At 38.4% G+C, this 16,764-nt stretch overlaps 1 protein-coding gene across 45 annotated transcripts in view; it reads left to right on the top strand.

The window, feature by feature from the left end:
* Positions 1-16,764, top strand: part of znf185 (zinc finger protein 185 with LIM domain) — a 155,263-nt gene that overhangs the window by 3,465 nt on the left and 135,034 nt on the right. For 44 of the 45 annotated variants that reach the window (XM_072912274.1, XM_072912273.1, XM_072912275.1 and 41 more), the window contains exons 2-6: positions 4,360-4,424; positions 8,972-9,086; positions 9,147-9,239; positions 9,323-9,349; positions 9,676-9,732. In XM_072912274.1, the coding sequence (XP_072768375.1) occupies positions 4,415-4,424; positions 8,972-9,086; positions 9,147-9,239; positions 9,323-9,349; positions 9,676-9,732 (302 nt within the window). In that variant the 5' untranslated portion in view covers positions 4,360-4,414. The remainder of the gene's footprint in view (positions 1-4,359; positions 4,425-8,971; positions 9,087-9,146; positions 9,240-9,322; positions 9,350-9,675; positions 9,733-16,764) is intronic. The other variant, XM_072912276.1, reaches the window with a different exon arrangement.

Consider the following 16,764-nt stretch of genomic DNA (forward strand, 5'->3'; position numbering starts at 1 on the left):
TTAGTCATTATTAAGTACTTATTAATAGGGATTAATTAATCTACTCCCAAGTGGGCCGGACTGCTAAAATCACGGCACGATAACTTAAAAACAAAGACAACTTCAGATTGTTTAAAAATAGTAAAAAGATATTCTGAAAATGTACGAATCATAATGTTGTTGGGGTTGTTTGTTTTTTAAATAATTGATTTGTTGTTATTTATTTTCCTGAATAAATTATGTGATGTTTATCAGTCAACTCATTGGTATTAATTTTCAATCAAGATAAAAAAAAAAATTGGTAGCACTTTAGTATGGGGAACATATTCACCATTAATTACCGTATTTTTCGGAGTATAAGACGCACCGGAGTATAAGTCGCACCTGCCGAAAATGCATAATTAAAAAGGAAAAAAAAACATATATAAGTCGCACTGGAGCCCGGCCAAACTATGAAATAAACTGCGACTTATAGTCCGAAAAATACGGTAGTTGCTTATTAACATGCACATTAGTAACATATTGGCTCTTAGTTAGTCATTATTAAGTACTTATTAATAGGGATTAATTAATCACTCCCAAGTGGGCCGGACTGCTAAAATCACGGCACGATAACTTAAAAACAAAGACAACGTCAGATTGTTTAAAAATAGTAAAAAGACATTCTGAAAATGTACGAATCATAATGTTGTTGTTTTTTTGTTTTTTTTAATAATTGATTTGTCGTTATTTATATTTCCTGAATAAATTATGTGATGTTTATCAGTCAACACATTGGTATTAATTTTCAATCAAGATAAAAAAGTTGGTAACACTTTAGTATGGGGAACATATTCACCATTAATTACCGTATTTTTCGGAGTATAAGTCGCACCGGAGTATAAGTCGCACCTGCCGAAAATGCATAATTAAAAAGGAAAAAAAAACATATATAAGTCGCACTGGAGCCCGTCCAAACTATGAAAAAAACTGCGACTTATAGTCCGAAAAATACGGTAGTTGCTTATTAACATGCACATTAGTAACATATTGGCTCTTAATTAGTCATTATTAAGTACTTATTAATAGGGATGTCCAATAATGGCTTTTTTGCCGATATCCGATATTCCGATATTGTCCAACTCTTAATTACCGATACATACAGTCGTGGAATTAACACATTATTATGCCTAATTTGGACAACCAGGTATGGTGAAGATAAGTCCTTTTTAAATAAAAATAAATAAATTAAAAACATTTTCTTGAATAAAAAAGAAAGTAAAACAATATAAAAACAGTTACATAGAAACTAGTAATTAATGAAAATCATAAATCATCGATTTCAGGTGGACAGGTGTCGTAAACCTTGGATAAATATGTATTTTGAGGCCTCGGTGTGCTTGCTTTTAATAGTTATTGGGGGAATAACAACCTCTTAAGACAGGGGTGTCAAAACTCATTTTACATCGAGGGGCCACATGGAGAAAAATCTGCTCCCAAGTGGGCCGGACTGCTAAAATCACGGCACGATAAGTCCTTTTAAATAAAAATAAATAAATTAAAAACATTTTCTTGAATAAAAAAGAAAGAAAAACAATATAAAAAACAGTTACATAGAAACTAGTAATTAATGAAAATGAGTAAAATGAACTGTTAAAGGTTAGTACTATTAGTGGACCAGCAGCACGCACAATCATGCGTGCTTACGGACTGTATCCCTTGCAGACTGTATTGATATATATTGATATATAATGTAGGTACCAGAATATTAATAACAGTAAGAAAAAACCCTTTTGTGTGAATGAGTATAAATGGGGGAGGGAGGGTTTTTGGGTTGGTGCACTAATTGTAAGTGTATATTGTGTTTTTTATGTTGATTTAATAATAAATAAAAATAAATAAATAAATAAAAATCATACCGATAAAAAAAAAAAAACCATACCGATAATTTCCGATATTACATTTTAAAGCATTTATCGTCCGATAATATAATCGGACATCTCTATTAATTAGTCATTATTAAGTACTTATTAATGCCTTATTCTGCATGGCCTTTTTACACAACCTGTAAGGCATTAACTAAGAGTCCTCCCTCAATAACCTCAGAATTATTGCTTATTAGTAACCCTAACCCTTATATATTCCCCTAGTGTCCAAATAACTCTAAATTAAGTCTTTGTTACTTAGAATATGTTCCTCATACTAAAGTGTTACCAAAAAATTACACCAAAATCAAATTACAGTGTTATTTGTGTAGATTGATCATTTTCCCCGACTTGTGCACTAACATCATGTGGTTTATTTTGTACATACAGGTAAAAGCCAGTAAATTAGAATATTTTGAAAAACTTGATTTATTTCAGTAATTGCATTCAAAAGGTGTAACTTGTACATTATATTTATTCATTGCACACAGACTGATGCATTCAAATGTTTATTTCATTTAATTTTGATGATTTGAAGTGGCAACAAATGAAAATCCAAAATTCTGTGTGTCACAAAATTAGAATATTACTTAAGGCTAATACAAAAAAGGGATTTTTAGAAATGTTGGCCAACTGAAAAGTATGAAAATGAAAAATATGAGCATGTACAATACTCAATACTTGGTTGGAGCTCCTTTTGCCTCAATTACTGCGTTAATGCGGCGTGGCATGGAGTCGATGAGTTTCTGGCACTGCTCAGGTGTTATGAGAGCCCAGGTTGCTCTGATAGTGGCCTTCAACTCTTCTGCCTTTTTGGGTCTGGCATTCTGCATCTTCCTTTTCACAATACCCCACAGATTTTCTATGGGGCTAAGGTGAGGGGAGTTGGCGGGCCAATTTAGAACAGAAATACCATTGTCTGTAAACCAGGCACGGGTAGATTTTGCGCTGTGTGCAGGCGCCAAGTCCTGTTGGAACTTGAAATCTCCATCTCCATAGAGCAGGTCAGCAGCAGGAAGCATGAAGTGCTCTAAAACTTGCTGGTAGACGGCTGCATTGACCCTGGATCTCAGGAAACAGAGTGGACCGACACCAGCAGATGACATGGCACCCCAAACCATCACCCAACCATGCAAATTTTGCATTTCCTTTGGAAATCGAGGTCCCAGAGTCTGGAGGAAGACAGGAGAGGCACAGGATCCACGTTGCCTGAAGTCTAGTGTAAAGTTTCCACCATCAGTGATGGTTTGGGGTGCCATGTCATCTGCTGGTGTCGGTCCACTCTGTTTCCTGAGATCCAGGGTCAACGCAGCCGTCTACCAGCAAGTTTTAGAGCACTTCATGCTTCCTGCTGCTGACCTGCTCTATGGAGATGGAGATTTCAAGTTCCAACAGGACTTGGCGCCTGCACACAGCGCAAAATCTACCCGTGCCTGGTTTACGGACCATGGTATTTCTGTTCTAAATTGGCCCGCCAACTCCCCTGACCTTAGCCCCGTAGAAAATCTGTGGGGTATTGTGAAAAGGAAGATGCAGAATGCCAGACCCAAAAACGCAGAAGAGTTGAAGGCCACTATCAGAGCAACCTGGGCTCTCATAACACCTGAGCAGTGCCAGAAACTCATCGACTCCATGCCACGCCGCATTAACGCAGTAATTGAGGCAAAAGGAGCTCCAACCAAGTATTGAGTATTGTACATGCTCATAATTTTCATTTTCATACTTTTCAGTTGGCCAACATTTCTAAAAATCCCTTTTTTGTATTAGCCTTAAGTAATATTCTAATTTTGTGACACACGGAATTTTGGATTTTCATTTGTTGCCACTTCAAATCATCAAAATTAAATGAAATAAACATTTGAATGCATCAGTCTGTGTGCAATGAATAAATATAATGTACAAGTTACACCTTTTGAATGCAATTACTGAAATAAATCAAGTTTTTCAAAATATTCTAATTTACTGGCTTTTACCTGTATGTAGCATCATCTTCAAAGATACAAAGAATTGCTATTGCGACATCCAGTGGACACATTTAGAACAGCTGTTTCTTTCATTCCAAAAGTTCAGGTTAATTTTTATTCTTGGCAAACTCATCCCGCGGGGCCGGATAAGACCTGTTGGTGGGCCTGATCCGGCCCTCGGGCCGTACCTTTGACACCCCTGTCTCAAGATAACCTTAAGGAATTCCCAGCCTTGTTTTTATAGTAGGCTCGTCAAAATAAAAAGGATTTAAAAGGAAGTTTGTGCTTACCTGGTTTCATAATGCTATTTTGGCAATAGCTTCACTTTAGGAAGTGGAAAGACAGGCTCCTCTACATGTCTTAAGGATGAGAAACAGGAATTCTTCACAGCGCATGTTCTGTTTGTTTGTTTTTTGGGGGGGGGTGGACGCAAGCGTGGAAAGGCTGATTCCTATCAAAGCAGTCATTTTTCTGCTTAATCTGTAACATTTCTCCCCTATCTGACTTTTCAGGCGGCGCGATAAGCAGTGAAAAAGAAGCAGGCGGCGGAGAAACTCGGCAAGAAACATGGCGAACGGTGAGTAGGAGACATGAAGAGTCTCTCCCAATGATGGCTCATCACAGGGTGTGTCCTTCACTCTGTCTGATATCTGGGAATGTTATTTAGCTGCTTTTCATATACTGAGCAGTGCCGTAAAACCACCATCATAATCCAATAAAAGAGCTGTATTAATAATTCTTTATTTCTAATCAGTTCTAATTAACACTGCCCTATTATTACTATTCAGGCCTGCTATGTATGAAACATCTATGGGTATTATTATTTATTAAGGATCCACATTAGTGTGCACCGCAGTGGAGACTATTCTTCCTGGGGTCCAGGCAAAAAACATCAATCAATCACAAAACTCTGTGCCTTACCTTGAAGGCATTGGAATGTCTATTGGGAGTATGATGTACTCCCTTTTTACCTTATCTGTACTAGAACAGTGAGGATGTATTCCTTTCTGGGCAGGGTGAAGGCTGTTTTCATAGTCAATAAGCTGTCTCTTCCCGTTTGATTTTTAGACCGCTTCTACAAACCCCGTTTCCATATGAGTTGGGAAATTGTGTTAGATGTAAATATAAACGGAATACAATGATTTGCAAATCCTTTTCAACCCATATTCAATTGAATGCACTACAAAGACAAGATATTTGATATTCAAACTCATAAACTTTTTTTTTTTTTTTGCAAATAATAATTAACTTAGAATTTCATGGCTGCAACACGTGCCAAAGTAGTTGGGAAAGGGCATGTTCACCACTGTGTTTCATCACCTTTTCTTTTAACAACACTCAATAAACGATTGGGAACTGAGGAAACTAATTGTTGAAGCTTTGAAAGTGGAATTCTTTCCCATTCTTGTTTTATGTAGAGCTTCAGTCGTTCTCAGCTGTCGTATTTTACGCTTCATAATGCGCCACGCATTTTCGATGGGAGAAAGGTCTGGACTGCAGGCGGGCCAGGAAAGTACCCGCACTCTTTTTTTTTACGAAGCCACGCTGTTGTAACACGTGTTGAATGTGGCTTGGCATTGTCTTGCTGAAATAAGCAGGGGCGTCCTTGAAAAAGACGGCGCTTAGATGGCAGCATATGTTGTTCCAAAACCTGTATGTACCTTTCAGCATTAATGGTGCCTTCACAGATGTGTAAGTTACTCATGCCTTGGGCTCTAATGCACCCCCATACCATCACAGATGCTGGCTTTTGAACTTTGCGTCGATAACAGTCTGGATGGTTCGCTTCCGCTTTGGTCCGGATGACACGATGTTGAATATTTCCAAAAACAATTTGAAATGTGGACTCGTCAGACCACAGAACACTTTTCCACTTTGCATGAGTCCATCTTAGATGATCTCGGGCCCAGAGAAGCCGGCGGCGTTTCTGGATGTTGTTGATAAATGGCTTTCGCTTTGCATAGTAGAGCTTTAACTTGCACTTACAGATGTAGCGACAAACTGTATTTAGTGACAGTGGTTTTCTGAAGTGTTCCTGAGCCCATGTGGTGATATCCTTTAGAGATTGATGTCGGTTTTTGATTCAGTGCCGTCTGAGGGATCGAAGGTCACGGTCATTCAATGTTGGTTTCCGGCCATGCCGCTTACGTGGAGTGATTTCTCCAGATTCTCTGAACCTTTTGATGATATTCTGGACCGTAGATGTTGAAATCCCTAAATTTCTTGCAATTGCACTTTGAGAAACGTTGTTCTTAAACTGTTTGACTATTTGCTCACGCAGTTGTGTACCTCGCCCCATCCTTTCTTGTGAAAGACTGAGCATTTTTTGGGAAGTTGTTTTTATACCCAATCATGGCACCCACCTGTTCCCAATTTGCCTGTTCACCTGTTCCAAATCAGTGTTTGATGAGCATTCCTCAACTTTATCAGTATTTATTGCCACCTTTCCCAACTTCTTTGTCACGTGTTGCTGGCATCAAATTCTAAAGTTAATGATTATTTGCAAAAAAAAAAAATGTTTATCAGTTTGAACATCAAATATGTTGTCTTTGTAGCATATTCAACTGAATATGGGTTGAAAATGATTTGCAAATCATTGTATTCCGTTTATATTTACATCTAACACAATTTCCCAACTCATATGGAAACGGGGTTTGTAGATGCTGCAATTAACGCACAGTAAGACTGGTCTCCTAAAGCTTTAGTAAAATTAGATAATATTCCTATTCTGTCTTGATGGTCCTTCTTACTCAACATATATGTCATCTGAAAGAATTTGGGATTGACCGGTGACTTTTATTCCCTGAGAGGAAGACCGACCGGTCTGACGCAACAATCCCCATTAGTCTACACCGCAGTAGAGACTATTCTTCCTGGGATCCAGGCAAAAAAACATCACACAATCACAAAACAAAAGATTACAATGCTGTACAACATGATCAATAATGTTATTTTGTAATACAAAAATAGCAAAAAAAAAAAAAAAAAAAAGATAACTTGGAGTTTACATAATAATGTTCATACCAAAGATAAAAAAGAGCAATATAAAAATAGGTATATATTTTTTTAGCAAAAATAATAACTAATGGCCGTTTTTAAAAGTAAATAATATATAAATATACAATTATTTATCGAATATGTATAATTTCTACATGAACTGTTAAAAAAATACATTATTATTATTATAGCACATACATGGAAATGGAAAACGGTAATAAAGCTTTTTTTACGGTAAAATTTTAGCGAGTTTTTACTGAAAAAATTTTTTTTTTACAGTGAACAATTTCATGGATAATTTGCTTTAAAATCATGAGTCAAGCAGAAACTTGTTTTAACATCCATCCATCCATCTTCTTCCGCTTATCCGAGGTCGGGTCGCGGGGGCAGCAGCCTAAGAAGGGAAGCCCAGACTTCCCTCTCCCCAGCCACTTCGTCCAGCTCTTCCTGTGGGACCCCGAGGCGTTCCCAGGCCAGCCGGGAGACATAGTCTTCCCAACGTGTCCTGGGTCTTCCCTGCGGCCTCCTACCGGTCGGACGTGCCCTAAACACCTCCCTAGGGAAGCGTTCAGGTGGCATCCTGACCAGATGCCCGAACCACCTCATCTGGCTCCTCTCCATGTGGAGGAGCAGCGGCTTTACTTTGAGCTCCTCCCGGATGACAGAGCTTCTCACCCTATCTCTAAGGGAGAGCCCCGCCACCCGGCGGAGGAAACTCATTTCGGCCGCTTGTACCCGTGATCTTGTCCTTTCGGTCATAACCCAAAGATCATGACCATAGGTGAAGATGGGAACGTAGATCGACCGGTAAATTGAGAGCTTTGCCTTCCTGCTCAGCTCCTTCTTCACCACAACGGATCGATACAGCGTCCGCATTACTGAAGACGCCGCACCGATCCGCCTGTCGATCTCACGATCCACTCTTCCCTCACTCGTGAACAAGACTCCGAGGTACTTGAACTCCTCCACTTGGGGCAGGGTCTCTTCCCCAACCCGGAGATGGCACTCCACCCTTTTCCGGGCGAGAACCATGGACTCGGACTTGGAGATGTTGATTCTCATCCCAGTCGCTTCACACTCGGATTACAGGAGTAGTGGGGAGGAGGGCCAGTAAGGGGTGCATTGCTAAATCTATCCATCCATTCATCCATCTTCTTCCGCTTATCCGAGGTCGGGTCACGGGGGCAGCACTCCCCCAGTCACTTCGTCCAGTTCTTCCCGGGGGGTACCGAGGCGTTCCCAGGCCAGCCGGGAGACATAGTCTTCCCAACGTGTCCTGGGTCTTCCCCGTGGCCTCCTACCGGTCGGCCGTGCCCTAAACACCTCCCTATGGAGGCGTTCAGGTGGCATCCTGACCAGATGCCCGAACCACCTCATCTGGCTCCTCTCGATGTGGAGGAGCAGCGGCTTTACTTTGAGCTCCTCCCGGATGGCAGAGCTTCTCACCCTATCTCTAAGGGAGAGCCCCGCCACCCGGCAAAAGAAACTCATTTTGGCCGCTTGTACCCGTGATCTTGTCCTAGCGGTCATAACCCAAAGCTCCTGATCATAGGTGAGGATGCGAACGTAGATCGACCGGTAAATTGAGAGCTTTGCCTTTCGGCTCAGCTCCTTCTTCACCACAACGGATCGATACAGCGTCCGCATTACTGAAGACGCCGCACCAATCCGCCTGTCGATCTCACGATCCACTCTTCCTTCACTCGTGAACAAGACTCCGAGGTACTTGAACTCCTCCACTTGGGGCAGGGTCTCCTCCCCAACCCAGAGATGGTACTCCAACCTTTTCCGGGCGAGAACCATGGACTCGGACTTGGAGGTGATGATTCTCATCCCAGTTGCTTCACACTCCGCTGCGAACCGATCCTGGCCAGATGAAGCCATCAGGACCACATCATCTGCCAAAAGCAGAGACCTAATCCTGCAGCCACCAAACCGGATCCCCTCAACGCCTTGACTGCGCCTCGAAATTCTGTCCATAAAAGTTATGAACAAATTCAGCTCGTTGGCTCCATCTACACCCCCACCCATCAGTTTGGCTTTGTTATTGATATAGGTTTGGTTTCTGTTGGATCTCAATCTCATATAGGCGACAATATCACCTAATGTTGTGTTTTTGTGTCCAAGTGGCCGACAAAGCATCTGTGTTGCGTACCACCAAAGTCCGGACCAAGCTGAAGGGCGATGGCAGCTGGTTGAACCGCAACAGCGACACGGAAGAGACAACTGAAGAGAAGCCATGGTGAGGAACCTTCCCCACTATCTTTAAGACTTTATGAAGACAAAGTGCATCTTTGTCTAGGTTGGCAGAAATAAGGGCCAGACGTGAAAATGGAGAATCAAGTCCGGTGTCTTCGCCCACTTCTTCTCCGCTCCCCAAGCCTGACAGTGATAAGTAAATACGGTTTGACAAAGTCACACTCACTTAATCCTCACTTTGAAAACTGCACTGATAACAAGTGTCTGTTTTGAACCTAGACTACCCACTTCAGGATTTAAGATTAGGTAAGAGCAACACAGGTGCAAACACAGAGGAACAGACTCAAAAACAGTTCAGGTTTCTAACGGGGCGGTATAGCTCGGTTGGTAGAGTGGCCGTGCCAGTAACTTGAGGGTTCCAGGTTCGATCCCCGCTTCGCTCCCGTTGTCCTTGGGCAAGACACTTTACCCACCTGCTCCCAGTGCCGCCCACACTGGTTTGAAAATGTAACTTAGATATTGGGTTTCACAATGTAAAGCGCTTCGAGTCACTAGAGAAAAGCGCTATATAAATATAATTCACTTCACTTCACTTGTTTGTTTAGGAAATAACACTCATCTCGTTTATTTAGGGGTGTTTTCAACAAAGTAGACACGTCTTCAACGTCTTCAACGTCCAATGGCATCAGGTATGCACCACTACTCGCATTCATGCAGTAAAGATCACGTTATACCTTTTTTTTTTAAGTCTCAGTGGGTTCACAATAGGGGTGCGACGGTACAGTTTTTGGGCAAGGGTGTCAAAGTGTATTTTGTTACTGTGCTTGTCATCAAAACATGCATTATGCAGTGAAACATAGTATCAGTGGTGGACTGAATACTGAGACTTTTCTTTGAAGTTAACTTTTAGTAAACAAAACTTTCGAATTGTAAATTGTATTCCTTGATTACTTTTATACCTTAGGGCAGGGGTCCCCAAACTTTTTGACTCGGGGGCCGCATTGGGTTAAACAAATTTGGCCGGGGGCTGGGCTATTATATATATATATATATATATATATATATATATATATATATATATATATTGTGTGTATATATGTATATATATATGTATATATATATATATGTATATATATATATAATACGCAAGGACATTAACACATCCGACACATATGTAGGATTAACCGAGGGAGAATTCAAAACCAGATGGAACAATCACAAGGCTTCTTTCAGGAACAAAAACCTGCGAAATACCACAGAACTCAGCAAACACATTTGGGACCTCAAAGACAATAATGTTGAATATTCAATAACATGGCAAATTCTTGCATCCAGCACACCTTACAATAGTGGTAATAAAAGATGCAACCTATGCTTGAAAGAGAAACTGTTTATTATTTACCGTCCAGACCTGTCATCCCTCAACAAGCGCAGCGAAATTGTAACAGCATGCCGCCATAGACGGAAACACCTCCTAGGTAACACATGAGCCAATCACCACGCCCCTAGGCCAGCCTGTACCCACCCACTCTGTGCCCTATATAAACCATGGTATGCGAATGCTCCCATTAAAATCTCCTGATGATTGAGGGTACCCCCCCTCATGAAACAGGCCTGTAGAGATGAAATAGTCTTGTGATTTTTTCCCCACACATACATATATATATATATATATATATATAAATATATATATATATATATATATATATATATATATATTGTGTGTATATATATATATATTGTGTGTATATATATATATATATATATATATATATATATATATATATTGTGTATATATATATTGTGTGTATATATATTATTTTTTATTTATTTATTTATATATATATATATATATATATATATATATATATATATATATATATATATATATAATATACCGTACACAATGTCATGTTATCAATGGGAACATTTATTTTTAGACAAGCGGTAGAAATGGATTAGAAAGGACAGATTTAAAAATAATAATAATTTCAAAAACATATTTTTTATTTTTAGTTTTTTTTAACTTGGGACTTCCCGCGGCCCGGATTTTGGACGCTGGCGGGCCGTAGTTTGGGGACCCCTGCATTAGGCCTTTTTATCAGGTGGTTTGGCAAATAAGCGGTGACCTAGATTATGGAGGTTTTTTTTTAAATTTATATACTGTAACATATATTTTATGAAAATACATTAAAGTTCAAATTGAATTTGAGGTAGTGTACAAGACACCAAAAAAATGATAATTTCAGGAACAAAAAGTCAAAAATTATTTGAACAAAAAGTGTCTGTTTAGGTAAATTTTTTTAGTACATGTTATATTTGAGGAGTTGAATCACATCAAACATAAAAGTGTGATGCAAAAATATTTAAATATGCATTTTTTTTTCCCGATTAACTTAGTAGGTAAGTTTGTTTTCCCAGTGTGAACCACTAGTTCAGTCACATAGACCAGTAGTCCCCAACCACCTATCCGGGGACCGGTACAGGTCTGTGACGCATTTGCTACCAAGAAAACATTAAATAATTTATAAACGACTGCATTTTCTCTGACTTAACTTTGGCCTGTCCCACCAGACCAGGGGTGTCAAACTTGTTTTCATTGAGGGCCACACCGCAGTCATGGCTGCCAATAAAGGGCGGCTTGTAACAGTAAATAATTAAAGAATTTGCCTATGAATTTAAATATTTTAATTTTTTTTATGTAAACAGTAAAAAAAATCTGCCAATTTTACCACTGTTTTTTACAGAAAAAAACTGGCAGCTTAGTTGCCTGTAAAATATTGTACTGTAAAATATATTATATATATATATATATATTTTTTTTAATTATTATTATTTTTACAACATATTACTGTAAATAGAAATACAGTACCGCTGTTTAATTTTATTTTGGCAACTCAGATGCCAGTTTTTTAACATAATAAAATGTGGTACCATAAAATCATCAACCGTGGATTTTACAGTAAAAAAATAACAAAAAACTGACAGTTTAGTGGAGAGAATTTTACTGTAAAAAAACAACTTTTTTTTTTTTTTTTTTCAACTTAGAGTAATATACTGTAAAAAAAAAACTCCCTAAATTTTACAGTAAACCCAGGTAACAAGTGAACGTTATGTGAATGAGTGGCATTGTTATGGGAACGTTAGTTTGTAACGTTCAAAGAACGTGAGGTTGTGGAGTTCTTGCTTGGTTAACAGAACGTTAGCCATGAACGTTAGTTTGAATGTCCATATTGAGCGGAATATGTTGAAGGTGGAATGGTTTTAATTGGTTGAAAAATGTGGAAATGGTGGAAGTTTGAAAAATGACAATTCATTTTGAACGGGAATATTGTCCCGGAAAACCTGAAATTCTGGGAATTTTTCCAGTTCAAAAAACAACAGTTTTTTTTCCTAATTAAGAGGAATCTTTTCACGGTAGAACGATTGAAGTGGGTTGAAAAATGTGGAAAGAGTAGTCGCCAGAAAAATTCTGGGAATTCCTGGAATTTTTTTGAACTTGTAAAAATATTAGTTTGAATTTCCAGGCTGAGTGGAATATGTTGAAGGTGGAATGGTTTTAATTGGTTGAAAAATGTGGAAATGGTGGAAGTTTGAAAAAATGTCCCGGAAAACCTGGAATTCTGGGAAATCTTGGAATTTTTCCAGTTCAAAAAACAACTTTGTTTTTTGTCCTATTTAAGAGGAATCTTTTGACGGTGGAACAGTTGAAGTGGGTTGAAAAATGTGAAAGGAGTAGTTGCCAGAAAAAAAGGGTCAAAAAAGGGTTTGAAAAAAAACGGGAATTCTGGGAATTCCTGGATTTTTTTTAACGTGGAAGAATAATAGTTTGAATTTCCAGGATGAGTGGAATATGTTGAAGGTAGAATGATTTTAATTGGTTGAAAAATGTGGAAATGGTGGAAGTTTAGGGAACTGTTTAGGAACATGCTATTTACGTCTGTTTTTGTGCTATATTGTCAGCACTAACACTCAAACAGAAAATTCAACAATAATTCTTTTTAGTGATTATTATAATACAATAGAAATGGAATGCAGTGGTCTTGGTCGTGCGCGTCAGTGTACTCCTGCCCCTTCTTGTTGGTTCTCTTCCTGGAAGTAAATAATTATAAATATTCACAAATAGGTTTTGATATGTTCTGAGAATGTTCTTAGAATGTTCTCATCTTGCAAAACCAAACGAGAACCATACAGTAACGTTCCGCTAACGTTAGGTGTTACCTGGGAAATCTATAGGTCATTTTTAAAGTGTACAATTTGATTAATAACTTGCTTCGGAATCATAAGTTAAGCAGATATTTAAGTATTTATTTGGATTTTGATCAACAAAGTTAGATAATATGATATTTCTTGCAATATTGGACACTATTTATTCCCCTGTCAAACTAGAAAAAAACCCTAATACTTTTAGTAAGAAAATAAGAAAGTAGAGAAAGAAATTATAAGGTATTTAAATTGAAACATATTATTTCCAGGCTTTTGCGGGCCATATAAAATGACGTAGAGGGCCAGATCTGGCCCGCGGGCCTGGAGTTTGACACCTGTGCACTAGACACACCAATGAGCGTGTTTATAGATGTACAATAAAACTCCTTATAGGAAGTAGCCATTTGTTATAACTTTGTGACATGATACAATGCACATTAATGAACGTATCAGACAGAAAAGTGACAAGATTGTAGCCAAAGGCTGATTTCCATCTGCATCTCATTGCAATGCAAAGAAACACTAATTCAGCGTTTATAGTTTTTTTCCCTGCACTTATTCTTGCTGTATTTATCTGGCACAAGTGGAAAGCCGGTCCCTCAATATAATGCCTACATTAAACCGGTCCGTGGTGCAAACAAGGTTGGGGACTACAGACATAGACGTTATGTACCTGCCTGCAAGTCCGCATTGAGAGCATACTTTTTCCAAAAAATGTTTCAACCTTGATGGAGCGTCTAGTTTAACGCCTTTAATTGTCACTCCCCGACCGGTACCGGAAGACGGCAAGCTCAGAGTGTCAAAACATACGAATTGCAAATCGTTTTCATGATGGCGTCTCAGTTAAGTTCTTGAGCATGTTTAATGCGATAAATTAAAACACATTTTAATGGTTAAAATGAACAATTTTCGCTGTACATAAGTGGACTGTAGCTACTATGCCAGTGGTTAAACAGCGCCTGTTGCTGGCGTTAGGTGGTAATGCACCGGATAATGTTGATTACATGTTCATATATCGTATTTTACCGTGTAATGTAACGTATGCATAACAATGTTTTTGTGAACTTAAACTATGCTTAGACTAAAGTGCAAGTTATATGTTTTAAAGTCACTTGTATTTATGGAATAATGGAATTTGGAGCCCTATTGGGAACACTGTTTTGTGTTTATTATGCTAGGTTAGCTTAGCATAGCCTAGCCTAGCCTCAATTAGCCTAATACAGTAGGCTAAAATATGCTATTATCTCAAAATATTCTTAAATTGGGGCACTCTTAACTTGAGGCACCACTGTGGACGCCATAAGTCAGACACACAAACGCAGTGGTTCTTAACCTTGTTGGAAGTACCGCATATTTGCCAACCCTCACGAATTTTCCGGGAGACTCCCGAAATTCAGCGCCTCTCCCGAAAACCTCCCGGGACAAATATTCTCCCGAAAATCTCCCGATTTTCAGCCGGAGCTGGAAGCCACGCCCCCTCCAGCTTCATGCGGACCTGAGTGAGGACAGCCTTTTTTCATGACGGGTGGACAATAAGGTGACAAGAACTAAATCATCCAGACTAGAGATAAATTGTATTATTATGTTTATCTTACCTAAAAATAAATATATTTATTAATTAAAAATAAATACATTTTTACTACATTTTGCTAAAAACATCAAAATTAATTGTATTTTTCTTTGTATTTTTTCCTGACTCTTTATTACATCCAGCCATATAATTATACATTAAAATAAACATATTTGAAATAATTGATTTTAAATTATCATAATAATTCATTTAAAATGACCATATTTAATTATTAAAATAATTGCTTGTTTATCAACAACTTTAGTATTTTATTCATTACATTTTGAAACTCTCAGAAGCCAAGTTATGTTATATTCCTTAAGATTTATTTATGCCAGTTTGAAGAATCAATTATCCAAACAGTTTTGTTTGCATATTTTCAGGATGTAGATATATATATATATATATATATATATATATATATATATATATATATATATATATATATATGTTAAAGTTAAAGTACCAATGATTGTCACACACACACTAGGTGTGGCGAAATTATTCTCTGCATTTGACCCATCACCCTTGATCACCCCCTGGGAGGTGAGGGGAGCAGTGGGCAGCAGCAGTGGCTGCGCCTGGGAATCATTTTGGTGATTTAACCCCCAATTCCAACCCTTGATGCTGAGTGCCAAGCAGGGAGGTAATGGGTCCCATTTTTATAGTCTTTGGTATGACTCGACTATATATATGTATATGTATGAAATACTTGACTTGGTGCATTCTAGCTGTCAATATACTCCTCCCCTCTTAACCACGCCCCGCCCCATCCCCGACCACGCCCCCACCCCCCACCTCCCGAAATCGGAGGTCTCAAGGTTGGCAAGTATGAGGTACCGAACCCCACCAGTTTCATATGCGCATTCACCGAACCCTTCTTTAGTGAAAAATAAAATGTTTTTTTCTTAATTTAATCTTAATTTATAAATATTAATCATGAAATGGTGTTATTATATTAAAGAAATACTAATAAAGATATATTTTACAAACAGAATGTTACAGGAATGTACACATGATCCCATGTTTACATCTCATTGTGCAACATGTGAATGTTTTAGTGGGAACTAAATGCGATATCTGAAAGGGGTACAAATTAAATCCAATGCAGAACCCCACCCAGACATATAATACTAGTACACAGCTCATGAAAAACAATATTTTTTGTTATTGTCATTCTAAGTGGGTCAAAACACTTATATAAGAAAATAATCTCATGGAAATGACTGCTGTCATTTGATTATAATAATAAAACATTTAACTTGTTATTTAGTCAGGTTTAAGGTGTGACCACATTGCATGTGCACGTCTGACGTCGCTCACATGTGCTCCACTGAATGCTCCACTGAATGCTCAAGGAGTTTTTACGTTTGCTCACGCATATGGAAAATTAGAGGGAACATTGTTTGAGGGTATCCATAATACGTCGATAGGGAGAAGTTTTTATTTACACGATGAGTCGGGTGTGTCTTGACCACCGCGGCGGAGGCTCCGCCGAACCCCTGAGGCCGACTCACCGAACCCCTAGGGTTCCATCGAACCCAGGTTAAAAACCACTGCACTAACGTAGCATTTTAAGGAGTTTGTTTGAAATGGACAAGAGGTAGAAAATAGATGGATGGATGTTTAGAACAGCGGTCTGCAACCTAAGGCTCTGGAGCCGCATGCGGCTCTTTCATACCTCCACCCTGGCTCCCTTTGGCTTTTAAAAAAAGTCAATAAATAATGGCTATTTAATTTTAATTTATTAAATTTTTTTTTAGTTTTTCTATTTGAATGTAGCTGTTTTTATTTTAGAGAGTTTGTGATCTAGCAATATTTTGAAATGTACGTAACATCCCCGATGCATCATCTTTTGCTGCCAAGCAATTACCGTATTTTTCGGAGTATAAGTCGCACCGGCCAAAAATGCATAATAAAGAAGGGAAAAAAACATATATAAGTC

This window comes from Nerophis lumbriciformis, linkage group LG35 (genome assembly GCF_033978685.3).
Source record: "Nerophis lumbriciformis linkage group LG35, RoL_Nlum_v2.1, whole genome shotgun sequence".
Taxonomy (NCBI): Eukaryota; Metazoa; Chordata; class Actinopteri; order Syngnathiformes; family Syngnathidae; genus Nerophis; species Nerophis lumbriciformis.